The sequence below is a fragment of the Jaculus jaculus genome, chromosome 16, assembly GCF_020740685.1.
Source record: "Jaculus jaculus isolate mJacJac1 chromosome 16, mJacJac1.mat.Y.cur, whole genome shotgun sequence".
Classification (NCBI taxonomy): domain Eukaryota; kingdom Metazoa; phylum Chordata; class Mammalia; order Rodentia; family Dipodidae; genus Jaculus; species Jaculus jaculus.
The window spans coordinates 27,967,179-27,993,113 of NC_059117.1; the positions used below are offsets into that span (position 1 = coordinate 27,967,179).

Below are 25,935 nucleotides of genomic sequence, written 5' to 3' on the forward strand. Positions count from 1 at the left end.
TGGACCAAGTGCTGGTCATCACCATGTACCAATAGGACTACTGCATGAGCTCAGCCTTCCTTAAGCTAGGCATTGCCATGCAGGCCGGGGAGCACACTCACAGGAGCAGCAGAGGCCCTGCTTGCCCACGCCGATCAGCATGTTCAGGCAGAGGTTGCAGTAGGCAGGCTTGTTAAAGTGCTTGAGTCGCCACACATGCTGCCCATCATCCTTCACGTTCTGCACGGGACGCAAGAGAAACAGATTTCACTCAATGAAATAAACAGTAGAATGTGTAAGTGCCAATAAAACTCAGAGCTGGACTTGAAGCATTTGAAGACAATCTGTTATTTCATCTCTGACTTTCCTCAAGTTCGCCACAAAGTCTTGAGAAAAACACATGTGCTCTAGCAAATGACTTCCCGCTAACGAATCTCAGATGCTCTAGCAGCCACAAAGTTTTGCCTCTTGTCAACAGTTCAACAGCAATAGCCCACACTATCACGATGATCTGTCAAACAGCACTGGCCCCCCAAAACACCATGCCTGCCTCACCTTTTAACAGTTTATACTTCGCACAATTTCATAAACAAATGAATACAGAGAGGGAAGACTCTAGTGGAACATCACCAGCAAGGAAAAATTACAAAGAATGTGAACCCTTAGTAGTGGAAACTATAAAATTCAGAATGAGGTTGGTCTGGGAATAAGATAGAGGGCTGGGGTACGTACAATGGCCCATAGAGTGATATTCTAGGACTCCATTTCCAGAGTCCCAATAAGTTATAATTCATAACAATATGTTCTGTTTCAAATTGTAAATATGAATAAGTATTTAAGGAAATAGTAATTATAAATAAATATAATTATATATTTATATTATACAAATCATAAATATATAAATATTATCGCATTATCTTATTGGGATTTCTTATAAAATCTGAATGATTTTAAACCTTTCTTATGAAATGATGATACAAATAAAAAAATTGCATTATTATGTAAATAACAATCCTTATAACTATTTTCCACAAGAGAGCTTTCAATTTTTATTAATTCACACATTGACCAACAATTTTATATTGTTTGCAGTTATAAATAAACATACATAATATCATAATAAACACTTTTGTGATGGGTAATCACATCTGTAGTTGTTCAAAACTAAAATGATGTGAGATGATGCATCATTAATGAGTCTTGAACTCCTTACAAGAAGACAAACATATTAAATAGCTGTGATACATTAATCTTGCTATCATAATTTTGCACCCCACTCAATAATTTGTGAGAAACTTAATTACAGACATAATTCGCTGAAATTCTATTGACAAAAATAAAGCTCATAGTATTTCCAGTTAGCAAAATACTTATTTCTTAAAACATATTCATCAAATAATTTCTTAGAACATATATCTAAGAAAATATTTCTTAGAACATATTCATTAAATAATGTTGGGAAACCAATTCTGTAGTAGAAGGTTAATACAAATAGATCCTAATCATCTTATTTCTATTGATGATAAAATGTTGGTAATAATGTTTCTAGCCATCATTCCTATTCCTAGTCAGGATACAAAACATCTATTTGATTTATAATACCAGAGAAAATCCATAGTAACTAATTCTTACATTAGAACCAGAAATGTCAAATTTGCATCACAAGATGAAACATTAATGAAAATACTTCCTGGGAGGTAATTCTCAATGGGCCTCTTGAATATCTGCGCATTTTAGAGGCTGAAGCACTGTCTTGGTTTGTGCAGACAATTTCTGCAAAGATACCTGAGTAAACAGTCTTGGACAATAGATATACATCTCCCCCCAGAGGCGAGGGCAAGTTCACTAACTGCTCAGTCCAATGACGATGCTCTCTCCTAAGCACAATCTAAACAGACTTCTTTATGGCATATTATAAGAGAGTTAGTTTCCTTAAGCCAAGATTTCCAAGCTCTGGTGCTGTGTACTGCAATTACTTGGGTCACACCCCATCATCTCCAGGAGACTTAGGAAGAAAGGTAAAATGGCTGAACCCTGATGTGCTTGCTAATTGCTTTGTGGTGAGTAATAAAGCCAATTGCTTTGGACCCTGGAGACTCATGTCCTCTGCCAACATCCAAGAAATGTGGCAAGCTAACACCTTAAAACTTCAAGGATGGTGAATCTCAAAACTTTCTCAATTCTTGACAGCTCATAATAGTATTTCATATAAATATATCTGCCTTTTGTAAAAGCAGCTCATAAGCTGCCAACAAGAGAAGCTGTGAAGAAGGTATCATGCAAAGAAGACATTGTCCAAGAATATATATGTTGCAATTTTCCTCTAAAACATAAAAAGGCAGCTTTGTAGTAGTTTCTAAATACAGTTCCCATTTAAATGAGAAAGTAATTGTAGTAGCTGTACAATTTGAACATGAGAATGAATAAAATGGCTACATTCTGAAATATGTCTACATTTTAAACATTTCTAATATGTTAAAAAATTAAACATTACTGTCTGAAATACTTCAATATGGGGATGTTATTGAAAAACACTATCAACTTTAAAAGAAGCACTAAATTGCCTTAAAGTGGTTTTAAGTAAGTAGACAAGGAAAAATTGCTAATTTTCATATATATTGCTGTTTGTACAATCGCTGTCATTTTATTTGAAGTGATTGTCCATTGCATGTGAATAAGCCCCATCCTGTTGGAGAGCACATATGGACTAAGTTAGCTGGCATTTTCCTTATCAAAAAATAAACAAGTTTGAACGTGGGTGTCCTGTCAATCAGAACACTTCTCCATGTTACAGGCTGTAACTGATGTACAAATCCATTACCCGGGCATAAAATGCTGTACCAAAAAAAAGAAAAAAAAATTAAATAGCTTTCTAGCTCTGAGCCGGTTGCATTGCCAAAATATGCACGGGATAAAATATGTATGTAGCTTCTTTAAAAGAAGAAATTGAAACCAAGAGCCAGCTCCTTCTCTGCAGTACAAATGACACCACAGCTCCTGGCCCTTTCCTGTCCTGTCGTATTTGTTTTGTTTAGATTATAAATGTGGTGAGGGACAGACAGAATCAGTCCCTTCTGTATTCCATCAGCAATGGGACATATTCTGATTAACACTTCTATAGCAAATATACATGTATTGCCAGGAATGGAATTCACTTATTAAAAAAGAAAATGAAATGAATGGTGACTCCAAAAGGCTTGATTCTTGGCCTGTTATGAAAATGTGAAGATGCTATTTGGCTTTTCTCTTGATATTCCTCTCTAATGAAATGAAAGTACCCACTTTCCTTTCTTGGGCTATGGTGTGAGGTTTCATTATACAATAACTGTGAAGTTAATTTAGCTTCTTGAGGACTGGTGTTATATAAACAGCAAATACTATTACCATCATGAGGCTGGGCTTTATAGCATTCCAATGTTTCAGCAGAATGAACTTAGGACTACAGGTCGACTCCACTTTATTTCACAGAAGTTGCCCTTGGCGTTCAACACCTGACACCACACCGTGAGCTGCAGTGAAGCAGGTCTGTGCTATGACACAGAGGACAGGAATTCTGATTCCTGGGCCAGGCAGCCGTGAGACACAGTGGGCTGCCATCTTCGTCTGCTCCTGACTCCCTAGTAGCCAAAAGCATGCTCCAAAAGATGCTTTTGAGTCTTGATGAGGGCTTTTCATTATTTTTGAGGTTTCTAAAATCATGTGGTTTTATTTCCTAAATAATTCCAAAACTATGATGTTCAAGTGAACTAGGGTTACTCTAAATATTTCCTTCCAAAATACCTTAAGAAGAAATTGTGTTCATACTGCGCCCACGTTCCCTTAGCAGCACACCTAGCCCTGTTTCAGTGGACTAAAAAAAAAAAAAAATGCTAAGGTTGCAAATTACCTCCAACTGATTCAATAATGACCACTAAATTGCCTTGAAATTTTTATGGGTAAGGCCAATAAAAAGTTACATCAATGTAGAATAAACTGTTTTTTTTTTTAACAAAAAATAGTTATATTAGTCCTGGTAAAAGCTAATGCAGAGAGAAGAATTAAAACCTGTATAGAGTTGCAACGAGTTGTTTTCATATATACCTTGCTTCCTTAGGGAAGGCTGGCAATTCGTAAGACTCCAGTGCAAATTCTCTAATACATAACACCATGTAATATTTTTTTTTTCTGAGCAACCTACTATAGAATCTAAAAATATGCTACATTTATATCATTAAAGATAGTGGAACAAAAACTATTAACCAAGTTTTTAAAAATACAAATTGGAATGTGAATGACAGAGTTCTCTATAATTAATTTAATAAAGGCATATCATCTCCTATAAACCATAAATATCATCACAGAAAGCATCGTATTTTTCTTTAGTGGATCAGGAAAAAAAAAAAAAAAAAAAACTACCCTGAAAGCTCTCAGTCAAAAGCACAGTTTATGTTACATATAAGGCTTAAGACCAGCATCCTTTGAGCCCTGATAGTGAGATGACGAGATTATTTCGTTCGAAAGCAGTTCGGGCCATGAGCACAGACGCCACATTCAAGAAGTTCAGCTTCCTTATAGCATTTGAAGCTGTACACTGTATATACAACTACTACTGTTTTATGATGACATGAATGAACACACTCTCCTTAAAGTTTTAGTGAAGGATTAAGACGTCAGTGCTGAAGCATTATTAGTTATCTTCTTTAACTGGAAAAGGGAATAGTTGAATTTAAAATTTATAGAAAGGAAAGAAATGTTCTTGATTGATTTTCTCCCATTTTTCTAGCACAGAACAGTCCACTCAGTTAATGAAAGAGCCGGGTTGCCGATCTCTTGGTGACGCTCACTGACTGTCTGCCGCTCCACTAGCCCCTCGCTTCCTACGCTGGTACAAGTGTGCAAAGAGACGCTAGCTTCCCAAACTTGAGTGATTAGAAATAAGGTTCTTTTTGTTCACACCATGACAAAGTAGTGTGAGGAGACACCAGAGCCTGGCAAACTGGGGCATTACAGAAGGCTGATCAGGAATTCACAATGTAGTCTCAGAGTGGCCTTGAACTCACGGTGATCCTCCTACCTCTGTCTCCTGAGTGCTGCGATTAAAGTTGTGCACCACCATGCCCGGCTTCACTTTTTTTTTTTTTTTTAAGTGTGGTTTGGTGGAGACTTTATAGACTTAAAATATAAATGATTTGTGTTGTACTTTAATAGTTTCCAGTTACTAAACAAGAGGCAGTTATCAGAAAAAAAAAAGATATTCAATGAGACTTAAAAAGATTCTTCAAAGCAGGGCATGGTGGTGCACACCTTTAATCCCAGTATTCAGGAGGCAAAAGTATGAGATTCTCCGTGAGTTCAAGGCCATCTTGGGGCTACAGAGAGTGTTCCAGGTCAGCCTGGGCTACAGAGAGCCTACCCCAGAAAAACAAACAATAAAAAGAGCAAAAGTTCTTCAATGAATGAATTAATGAAGAAAGAATGACTAATTCTCAGATATAAATTTCTCTGTAGCTGTAATCAAGATCACTATGCAAACTCACTATCAACAGATACTAGAACTTTGTCCATTCCTGATTAGTTTGGTTTTTTTTGTGAAGTTTTGAGAAACTCTTACAAGTGATCTCATGAGAGAGATAGTAATTTGATAAAGAATTAGGCCTACAATTCCAACTTTAGTAGAAAATAAAATATATTAGCTTTTTCAAGTCTACAAAAAATAAAAACAAACTACAGTGCGTCGTCACCATTGAGCTTCACCCTGGAATAAGGCTAGCCCTCTTAGGATGGCATTCCTCCCTTTGTGATTTGGCTGGCACACAGCAGCCAGTATCCAACACACTGTGGTACTTAGCATGCACTATCAGTTAGAATCGACCCCCCGCTCTTAGTTGAGGAGAGACAAGACTATACGGAACAATGCAACAAGTCCACTTCCTTGGTGAATGGCCCACTTTAGGACGAGGCATCTACAGTTTCAGTTTGACAGACCAACGACAGGTTGGGATTGGGCTGTGGCACCATGGATCAAATTCCCCACAGGTGACAGCATATTAACTGCCTGCATCAAGGACATAACTCTCAATTACTAAAAAATGACTCTCATCCCTCAGTTGTCTTACTGTAAGTCCTGCTTTCTCAGGTACTCACCTTCCTTAGAATCTAAAATGCTATTTCTACCAAGTAGATGTTTTCTGTTTTATGATCATTACACGTGATAATAGGGTTCATGCATTTGACTAAAAGATGACTTAAATACAGTTGCTTTATTCTTTAAAACAAAGTGAGGACTTTTTTTCTTTCGGGATTGTTCTTTACAGAGGAAAAACTACCAATCCCATATGGTTCCTTCTTCATATTAAACAATGTAGTCCTACCATCTAGTGGATTAAATTGGAAATACAGCTCTGGCTACTATTTAAAAAATGTTCAGTTTCCAACCAACCCTTTGTAATAAAAATATAAATATAACTTTTTAAAACATAATTACAGGTCAAAAAATACATATGTAACTGAGAGAACATTGAAAGCAGAAATTTTTTTTCATCCAGCTGGGCTTGGTGGCGTACATATTTAATCCCAGTACTCTGGAGGCAGAGGATCGCTCTGAGTTCCACGCTAGCCTGAGACTATGGGATGAATTCCAAGTCCTGGGCTAGAGGTACACTTTACCTCCAGACAAAGCAAAACAAAACAAAGCACAAAAGATTCCATTCGATTAAATGTAAAGCCCCAGTGGAAACTGAGGAAGGATCTGTTTTAAATACTTTGGTTAAATGCATGTAAGATCTGCAGGCTAAACTAACTACACTAGTTTGATAGTTTCACAAGTATCTATCTTTAAATTTTAAATTTACATAATTATTAAAGAATTATATCCAAAGAAAATATCATGTCAAAGAAATTGGTGACATTATAAAAGAGGTGGGTGGGTTTAGCACTTGGGGTGCTTGCCTTTAAAACCTGGGGTCTCATGATTGACTGTCCAGATCCTATGTAAGCCAATCGCACAGTGATGCAAACACACAAGGTCACACATGTGCACAAGGGGACACACATGTCTGAACTTCGATTGGAGCGGACGGAAGCCCAACTTTCTCGCCTTCTCATTCATAAAAAGACCAGTATGTTGGACATGCCTCAAAAATGAAATGAAATAAAATAATAAAATAAATTTCTCTCTGTAGTTTTTCTCTCTCACTTCCAAGTCTCACACACGTTATTTGCTTGTTGTTTCTTTTTCTGTGAACTTTTTCATGGACCCTATAGCCTTGGGCCTTGGGCCTGTGAGGCAAGTGGTCTAGCATGAACCTACCAGCTCTGGGAGACCAAACATCCATTCTTCCTTGCCTTTTCTCTCTATTTCTTATACTATCATTTTCATTAAAAAAAAAAAAAAAAACTTATTACACAGACTTAGCCTATAAGTACAAAAATCACTTACGGGAAAACACTATTACTAGAGTGTCTTGACTGAGGATCTGACGCTACAAAGTGGAAGTGCTTACATTCTCTAAGCCCAGAAGTACAAGAAGCGGGATGGTCGTCATTCCTCCTTGAATCCACTCCTCCAGAGAGACAGTGCCGTCACGATCGTAGTCAATTTCTTCCATCATCTCATGAAGGATCTGTAGAGGAGGACAGGAGGAAAAGCTCACAAAGAATCAATAAAAATATTCACGTAAATCATTACACTGAACTTGTTACAACAGATGCTTGACTCTCCACTAGGTGGCATTAGAGAAACATGCATGTATAGCTGGGTCATTCAGCAGAACTTGGATCCTGCTGCTGAGCACATAATCCACTTGGTTTTGATGTCTAGAACCCGGCTTTCTACAGTGATCAACTTTCAGAAATAAGTGTTCAACTTTTAAATATTTTTTTTCCAAAGAGTAGTGCAGCTAAAATAAGAGATCTTTAATTTAAGGATGAAAGTGTTCTGTAATTACTTTCTCAAGATCATTGTTTTAGATTGATATATATGCCAGAAAATGTCTGGACAAATTAACTTCATGGCCAAGAGCTCAAATAACTCCTTGCTAAGTAGAAATGGGCGAGATAATTAAGTTGCTTTTAATTGCCTATCAGAACTTAATAGAACCAAAAGTGAAATGATCTAATCATATTTGATTAGACATCTTTTTGAAAATGTCTTGCTGATAATACTCCAAAGTGTCCTACATAATAGGTTTCTAACACAGGACCTCTTTGTAGCATTTTGGTGATATTAGTACTTACTTCATGGAGTGGCTGTGACAATTTAATGAGTCAATGAAGTTGAATACCCCCTCAATTCTAAAGTAAGTGTTACTTAGTGTTCTTTGTGATACTATATATGCAACTTTCACTGAAGATTCTCATTCATTATCCCTGGATTCTGGGAAGGAATCATCTAGAACTCTAAGCACTTCAATGAAAGAAGAAACCTATTTCCTTAATCTAACACAGGAATTTTTTTTATCAAATACGATGAGGACAAAGTCTGAAGAGGTGTGGCAAATATGATACTTGCTTTTCTGAGGGAGGTATGGTTTGTGTAAACACACTTTCTGGTTGCTTAGTGTCTTCTGTTAGGAAGTATTCGACAAATCATTTTCCTTCATACTACCACACTGATCTACCAGATTAAGAAGGAAACTTAGGTAGAAGTTGTGAAGATGATGGTATCAGGATAATTAGTTCACTATTTTCATGATTAAAGACAAACTATTTAGAACTTAAGATGTTATGACTCTTGAAAGTATGTTAGTGAATTAGCAGAAATAGGCAAATAAGAGAACTAAACTGCGTGAGGTTGCACAAAAGAAATCTTAGTTCTCAAGGCTGAGGCAGGAGGATTTCAAGGTTGAGGCCAGCCTGGATTTCATAGTCAACCTCTGTCAAAACCAAAAAGAATAATCAAGGAAAACAGAACTGAACCATTGGGCACTGAGGCCTTCTTTCAGATGGCTACTGCTGCCTATTTTCATGATATAGCGACTCATGAAGCCCAGATTGGCTTCACAGTCCTCCTGTGCTAACGTCCCACATGATGGGAATACAGCTGTGCACCATCACAGCTGGCTTGACAATTTCATCTTCATGCTCCTACTAAATATAACTTCCTTGAGGAACAAAGAAAAGGTCATTTCCACAAGCTTCAGAACATGACATGTACCTTACCTTCTCATTCATGATCCACTTTGATTTCTGAGTATAAATAGAAACTGAGTCACAAAAGACAAAATCAAATTATACTAATAAGCCAACATCTCTTTCTCTGTCTTTTTTTTTTTTTTTTTTTTTAAGAACCAGACCATTTAGAATTTTGTTACAGTTGAATCACCCATATACCTACTGGATTAAGTTCAGTGACGTCCCATTCGAGGTACTCTGCCACATGCATCATCTGACCAATGATATTTTCTAGTTCCTTGGGAGGATGTTGGAGGGAGAGAGGGAAAGAGAGAGAGAGAGAGAGAGAGAGAGAGAGAGAGAGAGAGAGAGAGAGAGAGAGAGAAAGAGAGAGAGAGAGGGAGAATCCTGTGAATCTTCGACTTTGATAATTTCTTACTTCAAAACATTAAATGAGCTGTATGACCAATATTCTCTAATCGTGTACACATGTAGAAAATCTTATTTTTGAGATCTTATTAACTGTACAGAAAAGAGTAGCCCAAGCATCCTTTCCCTGTGGACTTTAGCTGGAAAGCATTCCCAGGAGAGGGCACCACTACACTAAGAACAGTTTTCTCCTGCAGTGATGAAAGGAAGGGCACAAGTGTATTTTCACTGGATGGGATCCTTTTTTGTTTGAGTCACGGAACATCCTCAGCCCTTAGCTGGAGAGCAGATGTGGAAGGATGGGAGGAAGCCCGAGAAGACAACTGAGAGGTTTATTTTTATTTTGAAACACAGAGAAGATGTATTGACTGTTGAGGTTACTTACTTGGATAATTTTTCTGGAAGGATGTTCACAGCCACTGCTTAGAGGTCAAGTATATGTAGAGTTTATTTTGCGACGGGATGGAATTTTATTTTAAATTTTCATAGTATTCTGTTCAAATGTCAACTCTTTGAAGAATTACTAGCCAATACATATGACTTGGCTAAATAAATTAAAATATTCTTGTATGTATCTATCTAATGTGTATTTTTTATCATGCTGCAGAGAAAAAAAAATAAACTTTGCTTTGTAACTGGCATGCTAATTTTAAAAGTAGACATAAAATAGTGCAAAAACTGGTGTTTTGCAGTATAATTTAATTATAGGAATTATATATTCAATCAAGACTATTCTACTTATGGGATGGGGAGGGAAAGAGCAAGAAGCAGTTATCATGTACGGAGTAATGGGCTCTACAAGAAAGCAGTGCAAGTTGTACCTCTTTCCAAAAAAACCCCATATAATTATAAATATGTAATTTATGTAAGAAAAGTTGTCCCCAAAAGCAAAAATATAAATAAATGCATTAGAATCTAGTACATTTAGTATTCTCTAAAATTCAATGAGAAATACTCAACTCATACACACTTGGAAAAAATATCAGCTAAAACAAATGCTGAGATTTAAGCACAATAAATCCCACAATTATAGCAACATTTTTGTTTCTTTCTAGAGAAGCCAACATACAGTCAGTCTGTTCAGTGTAACATCATGTGTGAAACTCTACTGTTTAGATTGAGAAAACCGATTTGAGTTATACCACAGAGAGGTTTACCAGAGAACAGATAAGCACACTTCATCATAAAGTGTACATTTCAGTCACATTTTATATATATGTCAAAAATAGGGCACTGGAGATATGGTTCAATGGTTAGAGGTACTTGCTTTCAAAGCCTGATGGCCTGGGCTCAATTTACTGGAGCACCACGAATTCATAGCATTTGGAGTTCATTTCCAGTGACTACAGGCGCTGGTATGGTATGCCCATCTCCCTCTCTCTCTCTCTCTCTCTCTCTTTCCCTGTCCCTCTCTCTACCTCCCACCCTCTTTCCTTCTCTCTCTTCCTCTACTTGCCGATAATTTTAAAAAAATTAAGTAGGTTGGGTGCCATTCAGTGGTAGAACACTTGACTAGTGTGCACAAAGCCCTGGGTTTGATCCTCAGCCCCACCACCAAAACATACATGAAATGTACCTCACAATTAAACATTCCAGAAACTGACACTTTTAATTTCCCTTTGGAGAACAGGAAAATTATTAAATGTAAAATATAATATTAGCAAATATAAGAGTTCATTGGGTGAAATCAGAAATATATGAAGTGCATGCATGCATATTTATGTGCACCTAGGAGATTAATTTCTACTCTGAAAGCTTCCACTGATGTCCACAGATTTCATAGGAAACAAACATGTCATGATGCCTTTCAGATATTCACTGAGATATTATATGTTGCTTCTGTGATTTTCATAACTTAAACTATTGAGTGCAATCTGCTTATTAAATTTAGGTGAAATATTTTATTTTATTTTTATTTGGCATACAAAGATTTCAATGGCATTCATTGTGAAATTTTCAATGACATGCTTTTTGTTGACTGTCATTCCTTCAACCTATACCTCCTCTTTCTTGGTCCCCATTTTGGAATATTTTCAAAAGGGAAGTATCAAATCAATGTGTAAGTACTTTTATCTATTTCAACAGCATGCATGACAAAAATTACAATTTAAAGGACAATAATAAAAAGGCTATTTTTATAATTTATCTAGATTCTATATGTAGTATCAATATTTTCCTAAGAACAAATACTAGTTATACTTGTTTCCTTTCTAGATTGTGTTTCCAACTTTCTTGTATGTATTATTAATAAATTTTCAGCCTCCCTCTCTTATTTATTGTAGTGTAGCAATAAAGTTATTTTTCTCCAGCATAACTGTTAAAGAACAATCAATAATCCTGTCCCCTTAGACTAATCTCTTTCAAATGGCAAAAATTCTGTGTGAGTAGGTGAAGATTATATGAGTTGTAACCTTCTGTGTAATAACTATACATTTATTCAATGCCTTCTTCAGAAGACATTCCTTTGAATTTTTCAGATAAAAATTAAAGGAAAAAATTACCGAGCTATCCAAGAAGCCATTCCCATCCGTGTCATAAAGGCGAAACATAACTAGAATAAAAGAGATGTTAAAAAGATTATAGGTAAACAAGATCGTGGTAGCTTAAGTGGCTTTTCTTAAAATTTTGTTTAATTTGAAAACAAATACCAAGCTTTACCCCGCTCAAAGCCATTACATTTCATTATATTTTTAAAAGATAAAATGAATTAATCAGTTAATAAAGAAACTAGATGTCAGATCTTGTCAAACAAAATTTGATTATATCTAAAATCATTAAGCAGTACCATTTATTTAAGGTTTTTATTATTAGATCATTAATTATCAATTCAAATATAAAACAAGGGATGAGGTTGAAATACTGAATGTCCAGATATTAAAAGACAGAGTAGATATAAAAGAGCAAGTGATTTTAACTTTAGATACCAGTTATAAATTAGACTCTACCACTTTATTTTTTCTAACTATAATGTGAAAATAACCACTCTATAATGAGAGTCACATTTGCTGTGTCAGTTAGATGAAGTGGGACATACAGGGAGATCCCAGACCAGAGACCACTATATCAACAGAAGCCATTATGTTTGCCTGATCCCAAGGCAGCATGGCAGAGGAAGCAGGAATGTATAATGAGGGAGGAATTCTTCCTGGCAGAGGGTACGGACTCATGAAAATGCAGTGTTCCCAAGGCTGTCATGGTGTATTTGTTTAGATCCCAAGTGAAACTTCACTGGGAAGCTAATCTTTGAACTAATGAGGTAAGGAAATGCAGAACACTGAGTGCTGCGGAGAGCAAAGGAAAGCAGGATGGGGGCCCAGGCCAGCCTGAAGACGGCCTTGTGTAATGCACAGACCACCAGGAAGCCATGGAAGAGGCTGCAGGTGTCACTTGAGATCAACAGAGAAGAGTGACACAGCTGTAAAAATAGAAGAGTAGAAGCTGGGGTTTGTGTACTTTCCTGAAGGATCCCAGTGTCTGAGTTCTGCAATATTAATGGAGACACTGATAACTAGGAGGCATAATTATGCAGTGACCTTGATCAGATCACGATTACTATATATTATTATTGTATTTAATGATGGTTGCATTTCACCAACAGTACAATATAACTATACCAAAGATTTAAACTTAGACTGTATATCACTAACTAGTTTTTAAATGTTGTCAACTTGAACATGATGATTTATAGTTTTGCAAAAGACAAACATATTCAATGTGGCAAAGTGTAAGGAGTAGTATGTATTGGATTGAGAGAAATTAATACCAGGTTAGCTGCAGTATTGAAACATCATTTCCCTTGCTCATACTCAATGCTGAGAATAAAATGCAGAAATAAAAAGTACTGAAATGTGGATGCTGAGTATTTCATGATTTTTAGTGTATCAGAAAATTACAAAAATATTTGTGTGTCAAGAATTCATAGTCCTCTCAAGAAGAGGTAAGTGCCAGGAACAAAGCAGTGCCTTACAGAAGCCTAAGTGTATCTTAGAAGTACAGACAAGCAGCTCTGCCAGTTCTTGGTAGAGAAAGGTCATCAAACCATTTGAAGTGGCTCAAATGTAAGGGAATGCTGTAACCGTAGCAAAGCCAAAGGGATGTTATAAGCAGAATAAAAATTTCAATCTGTGAGACAAGAATAAATTAAAGGAAGGTTCCCGCTAGATGCGAATAGATTCTCTGTGAAATTAAATGAGTCAGAAAATGTAGGGTAAATGCCATCACAGGATATGTCCCAGATATGAAATTAAAAGACAATGAGGAGGTAAAGAGCAGAGTAAAACAGTTAAAAAAAAAATTAAATCTATGGTTGGGTATTGTATTGCACACCTTTAACTGCAGCACTTCGAAAGCTAAAGTAGATGGGTCACTGTGAATTTGAAGCAAGCCTGAGAAGACATAGTGAATTTCTGGTCAGTCCTGGCTAAATTGAGACCCTACCTTGAAAAAACTAATGATGATAATGATGATGATAATAATAAATACTTAATAAAATAAAATGAAAATCTGTTTTAGAAGATCACCATGCAAAAGACGGTTCTAGGAGGAAGAAACAAGTACCATAAGAGGGAGAGCTCAGGTGATCATCAGAAGATTTACAAAGAACAAGATGTTCTAAGCAAGATTTATGCTTGAGACTTATTTGAGTAGCTATTTTAACAAAGAAAGCTAATCAAGTAAAGGAACTTCATAGTAAATACAAATTGTTTGGCTTAATATTATACAAATCACTTTTCTTTAAAAACCAACTTTCTAAAAACTATTGGGAACATTTAAACTTTAAATAATATAATTATTTTTTCTCAATATTGAAAAGTGAAGACAGGCTGCAAGTTCCAGTGAATCATTATCTTATTTTTAAAAATAATATAAATATGAAGATGTCTAGGTACCATAAAAAGATCAAGATTTTAATTATTCTCTCAATGCGATGGTTTCCAAAAGTGGGTACTTGCTACAAAGTTCTGAACTGATTTAGCCCACATTTTTAAAAAATATTTTTATAGTCATGCAATTTTACTTTATATAGAGACAATTATGTGCCTACACGTGTATTTAGTTAAAGGTCACAGCCAAAGCACATTATGTGAGATAAAGGAATTTTTATTTGGATAATTTTTTTCTATTCTTTTCACCGAATGCCTTAACTTCCATACTGCATCATTTTTTAACTTCAAATGGCATGCTATTAATATAAAATAATAATCTAGTAGCTGTTACTAAGCATAACAAATTGTAAACATCAAAGGTATTTACATTGGAATTTCTTAACACATTTTTTACTGTTAAATGTATTTCAATACTTACTATTAAACTTTAAGGGTAGAGATTAAAACAAAATTGACTGCCTAGATCTTTTGCTATGCAATATAATGGAGAACTACTTTTTGCTTTTATTCCCACAAGATAAATAACAATGAAAACAACAAATACAGCTTTTCAAAATAAAAAAGGGAACGAGTCAATGGGTCTGAAACCAAGGGTTTTAGTCACAGCTAGGACAACCATTGGCAGATGAATAATATGAAATACTTTGGTTACTTGATTAGCCAGACACATGATATTTACGACTTTTATGAATTGATTTTCATTAGTTCTAAGGTTAGCATTACACATAGCAGTCGTATTAAAGATTATTTTTAAGTTACCACATGTCAATTACCTATTTTCAAAATACTGTCCTATTCATTTCCCTTCAGCTAGACCTGTTTGGTAATGAAAATTGTGATGTAAAGTAAAAGAAGTCCCATTAGGAGACAGAAAGAGGAGTCACAATTTAATCTATCCATGGAGTGTGAGAAGTCTCAACCATGCTGGGAAAGAAAAACCCTGGAAAATGTACAATACGGGCAAGACAGATGAAAATGCGGGGCTCTGTCTGCCGACTGAAAATCTCCCTGACCTAACAAGCTGCGCACACCCATGCGCAGGTGCAAGCCAAGGGCAGGGTAGATGTGGCTCGGACTGCAAAGCCAGATGGGCTGAGGGGCACACCTTATGAGTTTAAATGCCATGTATTCAACTGAGAACAATCAGTTGCTACACCTTGTGTCAAGGAAAAAAGAAAACAGTGAAAAAGTAAGGCAGGTAGTCGATAAGGTTTGAAGTGACACCAGAGGAAATATGAGAATTCTCAACGGGTGACATGAGAACCAGGGGTAAGTCTGCAAAGGCAGCCCCGGGTCGAGAGCAACAAGGGGCCAGGACAGCGAGGGCTGGCCACGGACTCACGCATGTTCTGCGACTCTGCTTTTAATTCACCAAACCTCCGCCATCTCAGTATGAGGAAATACATCGGATTCATTAAAGTAAGTGTGAGAGAATAATAAATACTAAGGATTAAATGATTACTTTAAAGAGCAGTGGACGAGTTCTGGAAGAAATGAATAGATTTAGGGTCAAGAAGTGTTTTTATTGCATTTGTGCGTTGGTTTGTTTTCTCACTCTCCGGGGAACTGAGCCATGAAGAGGACTTTTAGACATGCTCGCGCGCTCAGGCAGCAAAGGCAGGTTAGCGTTTGCAGTCGTCAACGCTCCATAGCGAGTCCAGGTTCGTAGACAACATGCTTGGTTTCTCCGATCTTACAAAGGTCCCGCATGAAGTAACGTGACCATGGGTTTGACAGAGTGACAACGGGTCCTGGAAGTCCAAGGTTTGGAGAACTGCAGCAAAGTTGGTGGCCTGCACGGAGGGTGTGGGAACTTTAAGAATCTGAGGAATGCAAGGAGATCAAAGGAAGGCATGAAGGGCTCTCCATAAAGTAGCGTGGAGAGTTGGCACTACCCAGCAGCACAGGTTCCCCATCCTCTTCCACTCGCTGGGATGGCTGGTCACTGAAACCAGGCGTAAGAGAAAAATACGGAATCCTCCCCCAGTCCCAGTGCAGGTGTAACCGAGAAAAGCGCACACTCCCTACTAACCACCTCCTAGATTCACAGAGATAGGGAAAACAAGAGGAACTAGGGCTGGATTAAGAAAAACTAGTTGAAAAATGGCTGTTAATAAGTAGAAAGTGGGCTGGAGAGATGGCTTAGTGGTTAAGTGCTTGCCTGTGAAGCCTAAGGACCCGGGTTCGAGGCTCAGTACCCAAGGTCCCACGTTAGCCAGATGCACAAGGGGGCGCACGCGTCTGGAGTTCGTTTGCAGAGGCTGGAAACCGTGGCACGCCCATTCTCTCTTTCTCCCTCTATATGTCTTTCTCTCGTGTCTGTCGCTCTCAAATAAATAAATAAAAACTAAAAAAAAAAAAAAATAAGTAGAAAGTTCTGGACTTTTTGTTTGTTCCTTTTGAAAGGATAAACTTAAGAAACCTTGTACAAATACACAGCAGAAAAAACAAAGTGGGAAACAGGATACGGTAGGAAGTACTAAGTACATTTATGTATCACAAATTGGTAGAAAATGCATCTTTGCCAATATTGACAATGATGTATTAATACTAATAACCAAGGTATAAAAACTGTCAGAACAATATAAATAATGGTTCTTTTTTATCAATTCTGAACAAAGCAATCTTTTCAGATGAATTTGGGGCAGAGGAAATGTTTAGAAGACAGAAGAATTTCCATAAACCACCGCTTTTCAAAATGGGCATGTTGGAACAAGGGCGTCAGCAATATCCGCAAACCTGTCAGAAATGGAAACTTTTAGGTCCCATCTCCAGCCCAGGAAGCAGACATTCTTCACGTATGGCATAGTGAGTTGTGGATCCACAAGTCACGCAAGGGACTCTGATGGGTGATCCAGTGCGAGGTCATGTGACCAATATCAGTACTTATGCCTCCCTTCTGCTTAGCTGCCTGAAAGCAAGAGCCAAATCCATTGTGGGCCGACTTATCTGTCTTAGCTGCATGATCACATCTATTTCTCTCTATTCTTCTCTTTAGCCTTCTGGTTCATATTATGTTTAATAAGTCATAACCTACGTGAAAGACTAAATCTAGTATGTTGAAATGTTTCATAAATGACCTGAGAAGACTTATTGAGAATAGTCATGAAATCTGTAAGTGTAGAAGAATGTTAGGAGTTTGTAAATGTAACAGAATAAAAGTGTAAAAGTACAAGGTAAATTGTTGAGAAAGTGGAGGAGGACAGACTGTGATTCATTTGTTATGAAAAAGTAGACACTGGCATTTACAAGGAAAAGAGAAGACACGGATCCTCACGACTTTGCTATATAGCCAGAGTGAAAACAGGAGAGCAGAGAGAAAAATGGGAAAATCATTAAATCATTAGCCTAAAGAAAGCTGACGAAAATTACAATAGAATATCAGGCCATAAAGATTCACCTATAATCAGAGAATGAAGGCATAGGCTTTCTTTCTTTTCTTCTTCTTCTTTTTTTTTTTTTTAATGTAGCTAAAATTGGGATATGCTTAAAAGGTAGCTAGAAAAGTCAAGGATCAAAGAAAGGCGTTTGATGACATTGCCAGGTCAACTTTATTGGTCTCATCAAGTGCTTCTGAATGGGATGTGAGCTGACATTCTGCTTGCTACTATGGACCAAGGCTGTGTGGGCTCAAGAACTCAAACTACAAATTATAAAGTGTGATGCTTCAGCATTCTGCCTTAAAACCAACATACTTCAGGTTGACTTAGAAATAAGCTGCACATCACAGGCCATTTTGTGGAGGATTGATGGTCCCTTTGTCCATTCTAAGATCTGGAAAGAATATTTTTCTTATATCTTCATAATCTTCCCAAACATGGCTGAGGTAACACCTGAGAAAACGCTCTGTGGCTGTCACTTCAATAGAAATTCGCCAAGCATTAATATTTACTTTGGAATGAGAGAGAGTTCTGTAAGTTCTTAAGAATACAAAATAAATCTTGAAATGCAAATATTCAATGTTTATGAATAATAAATACATATTTTAAGAAGCACATTCATATGGTTTATTCATAACCAAGCAGGTGTGACTTTTAAATAATCATATGATTGTAGTAAAATATTTATGGATATGAGAAACAGTATCATAATGTTAACATAAAGTTTAAACAAAATGCTTTGTAATCACAATTCTAAATCATTACAATGCTTTGCATTTTTTAGAAGTACTAAAATGTGGATACCTCACTTTTGTTTCAGTGGTAAATTGTTAAAATTTGTTTTCACTATATATAATATAAACATGTTAATTACATTCTTGGGTGAACTACCAGAGCCAAATTTTTATAAAAGGGCATTGGAAATAGAGTAGATAATCAAAAGATTAGCCTCAGGTTCAGCATTGAAAAATTTTGTATTGCAATGAGTACATTTGACCACCAGAGAGCGCTCAGCTACTGTATTTCATTTAAAAGACTAGCTAGGTACTTTCAACAAAAATTCTCTATCTGTCCCATTGTAAAACAAAGGTTTTGTTTAATTATTCATAAAATCCAGAACCAAGTACTATAAATGAATCTCGCAGTTTTAGATTTTGAGAAGCTTCTGCCAAACAAAGAGTTAGAGCTGATGGTGGCAACAGAGTCCAGTGGGAGAAGGGTGCAAATACCATGCAGAGACTTTCCTCACACAATATAAAGAAGGCCTCTCTCTTCCTGTAGGAGAAACAACTGCTTTACAAAGAGTTCCAAGGGATGCTTCAAATCATGTCTTATTAACTCAAAAGTGCTGAAGAAAAGAACATTTTAAGAGTCAGATGATAGAAAAGCATGCTTAAGAAATCAATGTAATGTATTGACTTGATGAACTGTCTTAAATTAATAAATCCCAATATCTTAATATTCAGACTTTAATACTTCTCAACAATATATATGACATAATGTTTTATAATACTGATTAGAAAGCATCTTCTGTCATTTTTAATAGTAACTTTCCGATTGACTCTCGGTATGGGGATTTTCTTATATTTACTAACAATGCCATACATGTCAATAATGCATTTGGATTATGTTCAGCCCCTTACCCTCTCTTAGTCACATCTTCCTACCCCCCCCCCCCCACACACACACACTTCTGATGAACCATTTCCTCCCAACTAGCCTGCCTCCTCTCTTCATCACTGTGTGTGTGTACCGCTGAATTGAGGCACGGTCGCTTGCCTGGGCATCAGCATGAGCAGGGTTACTGGCTGGAAGAAGGGCAACATACCAGCGGCTACACCACCCTAAGCGCATCATGGCTAATCACAGCCACTGAACTGAACGACTTGCACGATGGACGTTGATGCAGTTCTAATTAAATCGATATGTAGTCCAACCACCCTTCCCCCCACCTCTAAGTTGATAAGTAAACTCAATTTAAAAAAACATACACTCCAGTTTATCCTCGGGCCTTCCTCTTTCAAGGAGAGACAGGTAACAAACAATGTCCTTTAGATGGATAACTTCTGGGGAACACGTGTTGGCGGGAGAAGAGCGAGGAGGGGTGATGGCACCCTTATTCATTCTTAGACCTGCAAAATATGTTAATATTTATCATTTTAAAATATTAACTGTGATCTCCAACATAGAGTAAATGGGGAAAACAGAAAACACAGAGACAGTGTAAACTCATCCCCATATAGACACAATAGCCCGATTCTCTACTGGAACATGAGGAGAGAAGACTATGTGTGCTCTATGAGTATTGAAACAAGGGTTCTCTGCAAGTGTCATGGGCAGAGCTACCTACGCCTGTAGGGTGTTAGGGTCAGCATCTCATTTGGCAGGGAGTGAGTTGGCACACAGATTCAATGCCTGAGGAGCCACTTCTGGTCCATCTTCTTCTGGGTTAGAGAGTGACAGATATAAATTAGCTGGAAAAATACTAAAAGTTTCCCTTTTCTAAAATACTGAAGAAGAAATATGAGTCAGTCACATTATGACTTATACGTCAATGTGTAATCATTCAGGAAATAAGTAACTATGTCAAATAGTTGTCATCGCTGTAAACAAGACGCCTTTATGTTATCCAGAAAAATTCCCATTTGTAAGAGTAAAGATAAAATAAACAGGTATCTGGGCCTGTGTGAGGGACACTTAACAAATAGGTAAGCAGATGGCTATACTTTGATGCAACGTGGTCCTCACTTGATTGTTCATTTGTTAGAGAGCAGCCTGGTCTACATAGTGACATTTTAGCCAAACAATGCAATATAACAAGACCCCATCTCATTAACACAAACAAACAAGCAAGCAAGCAAAAACCCTAAAAGTCCTTAGTTTATGTCAAAATCCTCTGTTCTGAAACAAAGATAGAGAAATTAAATAGCTGCATGCAATGGCTGATGAAAATCTAATTGCAGCTTGTTCACAATACAATTTAGTTCCATCTTGCAGGCAATACCATGAAACCAGATCATGAGTACCTGAGAAAGCTTGAGGTGGACTGCAATTATACCAGAAGGTACAGCACAACAAAGCAGTCATGGGCTAACGTACGACCGACTATCAGAGTCCTAACCTATAGCGGCTACTGAGACTTCTGTCCTTCATCAGTATAGACCCACCTCACTGCACATCTACTGGCTCCTCGGCATCGTTCTCTCCTGTGTGTGTGTGCGCGTGTGTGTGCACACACACGTGCATGTGTACATGTTTATATGAGTGTGAATACAGACCTGCATGTTCCACAGCATGCATGTAAGGTGAGAAGGCAATTGTGAGTATCAGGCCCTGCCTTCCCCCTCAGCAAAGGCAGAGTCTCCCACTGTTGGTCATTGCCTTTGCCAGGCTAGCTGGCCTGCAAGCTTCTAGAAAATCTCTCTTGAGTCTGACTCCTGTTTTGCAGTAGTTATGTTATGATTATATGTGACAGACATAATGGTCTGCCTTTATGTGGCTTTTGAGAATACAAGCTCAAGAATTCACACTTGCCCAGCATGCATTTTATTCACTGAGTCATATTTTCAGCCCCTTCATTCTGTTTTTAGCCTTGGGTAGGCACAAGTAAACACACAAAGAATCTGTTTTATCATTTAAAAACCTCAAAATTCCCAAATATAAAACTTAATGATTGATGAAAACTCTTAAGTAAGTTTTATCATCGCCAGTATTGATGTTAGTAACAGAATTCACCTTTTATATTTCTAATATCTGTCAGGAACCATGACAAGGTCTTTATACATACTATCTTAATTCTCACAATCACATTTATATAGGCAAACAGACCAATGATTCTTAATTTTCCATGGCTAATCAGACAAGTCTGAATTCTATGGAATCCTATTCATTCACTATATATTTTTCCTCAAGGTCAATAATGACAGAAAGCAAGAAAAATAATTTAGAACTTCATACATGCACACACACACACAACTGCTGACTTTTATAACTGCCTAATTATTTTCTTTCCTATCTCAACCTGCTATAATTCTATTTCATCCTATTCACTCACATATTTTTTGTTCAAGACCCTTGAAGTTGAATTCATTATTCATGTAAAGATCACCAGTTTATGAAATACTGCTTTACATCTTTACTTCATTATTTGCTTTTACTCTAAACATATCTCTATATTCATATTAATTATATTCCTCCCTCTCCATAGATAGATAGACAGACAGACAGTGAGATAAATAGATATGAGTCAAACATTATAAATGGACCTTTATTATAACATATGGATCACTAATACATACTAATAGGTATTTTTATATGTCGAAAGAAGCAAAGAACTGAATACTGGGTTTTAAAAGAGCTTCTAAAACTGCCCTAAAATAATTACAACTGACCGACTAAAACTTAGCAAGATGCAGGAACAAGGAGTTTCAACTTATGATAGAAGACAATTTGGCACTAACCCTTGTCATGACCATAACTTGCAGACTTGGACAATACTGTTTGTTGAGTTATGGGCCGGACAATCCATGACTCCATTCACCCTAGCTGATGAGCTAATCTTCTCTTCCAAGGTCCCTACTTCATATCCTTTAACACTAAGGCTTAAATAATACAGGAAAGAAAAGGTAATTTATCAATTATTTGAAGTAATATTAAAACATACTATTCATGGGCTGGAGAGATGGCTTAGCGGTTAAGCGCTTGCCTGTGAAGCCTAAGGACTCCGATTCGAGGCTCGGTTCCCCAGGTCCCAAGTTAGCCAGATGCACAAGGGGGCGCACGCGTCTGGAGTTCGTTTGCAGAGGCTGGAAGCCCTGGCGCGCCCATTCTCTCTCTCTCCCTCTATCTGTCTTTCTCTCTGTGTCTGTCGCTCTCAAATAAATAAATAAATTAAAAAAAAAACATACTATTCATGCTCAGCTTAGTGCACTTATGAAAGTAAGGAACAAGCTGTTTGATTTGCTTTGGTAATCCTGGGGTGATGGTAAAACTGGAGCATGTGAGTGCCTCATAATTTTCTCCTTGCCTTTGCGGTCTTTAAGTTATACACTGACAAAATTATAAACATACATGATTATACTTTTTGAAAATAAATTCAGTAATGGTTGTTTAAAAATATGCTGAAATTTGCCTTTTGATATTCATGATATTTTGTTACCTAAATATCCCATCACACATTTTAATCATTATCATTACATTTAAAGCAAATTAGTTTTTTGAAAAAGTATGGGTATATATCTTAGAAACTCTTCTAGAAGATCAATTATACCAAACTTGAGATATAAAATAAATGTTATTTGTAAAAATTGATAGGGTGCAATAAGAGTAAAATGTAAAATATTGAGAACATTTTTCACAGTTATTTTATAACAAGAAGTTTTCAAAAAGTAGACATTGATGATTTAAGATTACATTTTAGAGTACTTTTGGCTCACAGTCAAATTGATAAATGTACAGAGATTTCCTTATATTCTGAATTTCTACACTTGAATCCAGTGCTCCACAATGGGCCACCCCCGCTACAATTGTTACAATTGGTGAGTGCTACTTAACATTTCACTATTATCCAAAACACCGTAGTCTACCCCAGTATTCACCATTTGTGTTTGCCTCCAATGAGCTTAAACAAATACATTAGTATCATAGGCAAAACAGAACATTTTAACTGTCTTAACAATCAGTGATCTGGACTGGAGAGATTGCATGCAGTGGTTAGTGCTCGTCCTGTATACATGTAAGGGCTTGCGGAGCCTGAAACACCTGGAGTTTGACTCTCCAGACCACAAATAAAACAACTGAGAATGGCCGCATGTGCCAATAAGCCCCGAGCTGCAGGGCAGCAGAAACCTGAGAATGGCTGGAGCACTGTAAGCTCAGGATCAACAAGACCAGGACAGAAGAGCCACGCAGCAGGACATGTGAGGCTCAGCTCTGGCACCTTAGATGAGAGCCCTCCCTCCCAGAATGTGGGCCATCATGCCATGCAACACCACACACACAGCACGCCGCACACATACACAAGGCACACCACACACATATCACACACACCACCTATACAAAGGAATTCACAGCACACACAGTGCACTCACCACACACACAAACACACCACACATGAAACCCCATGTACACTCACAAAGCACACCACCACACCACAAACACACACAATGCACAACACTATATACACACAACACACACATCATATACACACAACATAATATATACACACATGAAGAAAAAATAGGTGCTCTCTTCATCCCCTGCTTCCAACCTGTGCTAAAGCAACTGATTTTTTTTTTAACTTTCCTTGTTTAGCTTTTTCCCAGAATATTTTTTAAACATTTTTATTTTTATTTATTTATTTGACAGGGAGAGAGAGAGAGAATGGGTGCACCAGGGCCACCAGCCACTGCAAAGGAATTCCAGATGCGTGTGCCCCCTTATGCATCTGGCTAACCTGGGTCATGGGGAATTTAACTTGGGTCCTTTGGCTTTGCAGGCAAACGTCTTAATCACTAAGCCATCCCTCCAGTCCCCAGAATATTTTCAAAAGCAGGAATCATTACAGTGGGTAGCCTTTCCAAATTAGCTTATTTTACTTAGTAGCATGTAAATTTCCTCCATGTACTTCCATGAATTGATCATCTTGTTTGTACTGAGTAATGGTCTGTTAGCTGGAGTACCAGAGTTTATTAATTCATTTGATTACCTTATTAAATTGAAAGTGATTAATAAAAATTCCACATCACGGGCATGAGAGATGGCTTAGCAGTTAAGCACCTGCCTGTGAAGCCTAAGGACCCTGGTTCAACACTCGATTCCCTAGGACCCATTTTAGCCAGATGCACAAGGGGATGCACGCGTCTGGAGTTCCTTTGAAGTGGCTGGAGGTCCTGGCATCTTTCTCTTTCTCTTTCTATCTCTACCTGCCTCTTTCTCTCTCTCTCTCTCTCTCTGTCACTCTCAAATAAAAAAATTTCCTCCAGCAATGAAATATGCGACATTAATAAGAGTTAAATTTAACAGAGTAGGTAATAAATCACAAGCAATTTAACATATACAATTTTATACTGCCTCAGTCTAAACAAGTTTGTCAGCTTTATCAGCCATTTGTCACATAATTACTATCTTTCCAATGTCTGTGTGAGTAGTCATGTCGAATAGCAAAAATAGTGCTGGAGAGATTGATGGTTTAGCAGTTAAGGCACGTGCCTGCAGAGCCTAAGAACCCAGGTTTGATTCCCTATTACTCATGTAAGCCAGATGCACAAGGTGATGCATAGTTCTGGAATTTGTTTTCAGTGGCTACAGGTCCTGGTGCACCCATCCTCTCTATTCTCCCCCTGGCCCTTTCTCTCTCTCTCTCTCTTTCAAACTAAGAATTAATAAATAAAGTAAAAAATAATTTATAAAGCTGACACTAGCATCAGCACACATTTTATGATTCTCACATAACTTCTTAATCTTTTAACTGGACTTGCCTTTGAATAATGTAGCTACGTTGATTACGATTGGCAGAATAAAAAGGCATGATAGGCTATAAATCAGGAAAAGATGTAAAACAGTGACTTCTCATAATAACTGGAAGGACAGGAGGAGATATTGCCTGAGAAGACTTGGGTTAGGCAATTTTCTTTTAGGAAGTAAAGTGGGATTCATCTGTGTGAATATGACGAAACAATCCCAACTAGACAACCATAAGTACTGGACTGCAGTGGATCAGACGCGCGTGGATGTTGTCCTGAGAGCAGAACAGCCCCTGGGAAGGAGCCGGTTCACCAGACCTCTGGCTGTGTGTGCTACATTGTGGACAGCGGTGTTATTTGACTCAGTTTTCCATTTGAGAAAGGAGAAGTTGGAATGTCAGTGAGTAACCAAACACGGGAGTGTACTCCTGGAAATGGATCATCTAATTCCAAGCTCAAGGCTGTCTTCAAGAGCAGTAAAACCAAGATCAATGTGTATCACAACTATTCAATAAAGCTTCCTGAAATGTTGGGAATGTTGCAAATTTTCAGAGCTGAAGACATGGCTTGTATGAGGAAAAATGGAAATTCTGCTTCATTTAATTTAAATTTAAGTAGATGTACATAACCAGCAGCTACCCCATCATACAGTGCTGACTAAAAAACTTCCTTTGGTAGGAAACTGAAAGGACACAGGCTCTGGATAGA

At 37.3% G+C, this 25,935-nt stretch overlaps 1 protein-coding gene across 8 annotated transcripts in view; it reads right to left on the reverse strand.

Moving 5' to 3' along the window:
- Dgkb (diacylglycerol kinase beta) overlaps positions 1–25,935 on the reverse strand; it is a 690,706-nt gene that overhangs the window by 484,031 nt on the left and 180,740 nt on the right. For all 8 annotated transcript variants that reach the window (XM_045135964.1, XM_045135963.1, XM_045135965.1 and 5 more), the window contains 5 exons: positions 19,756–19,896; positions 12,000–12,049; positions 9,293–9,367; positions 7,461–7,580; positions 102–219 (listed from right to left, as the gene is read on the reverse strand). In XM_045135964.1, the coding sequence (XP_044991899.1) occupies positions 102–219; positions 7,461–7,580; positions 9,293–9,367; positions 12,000–12,049; positions 19,756–19,896 (504 nt within the window). The remainder of the gene's footprint in view (positions 1–101; positions 220–7,460; positions 7,581–9,292; positions 9,368–11,999; positions 12,050–19,755; positions 19,897–25,935) is intronic.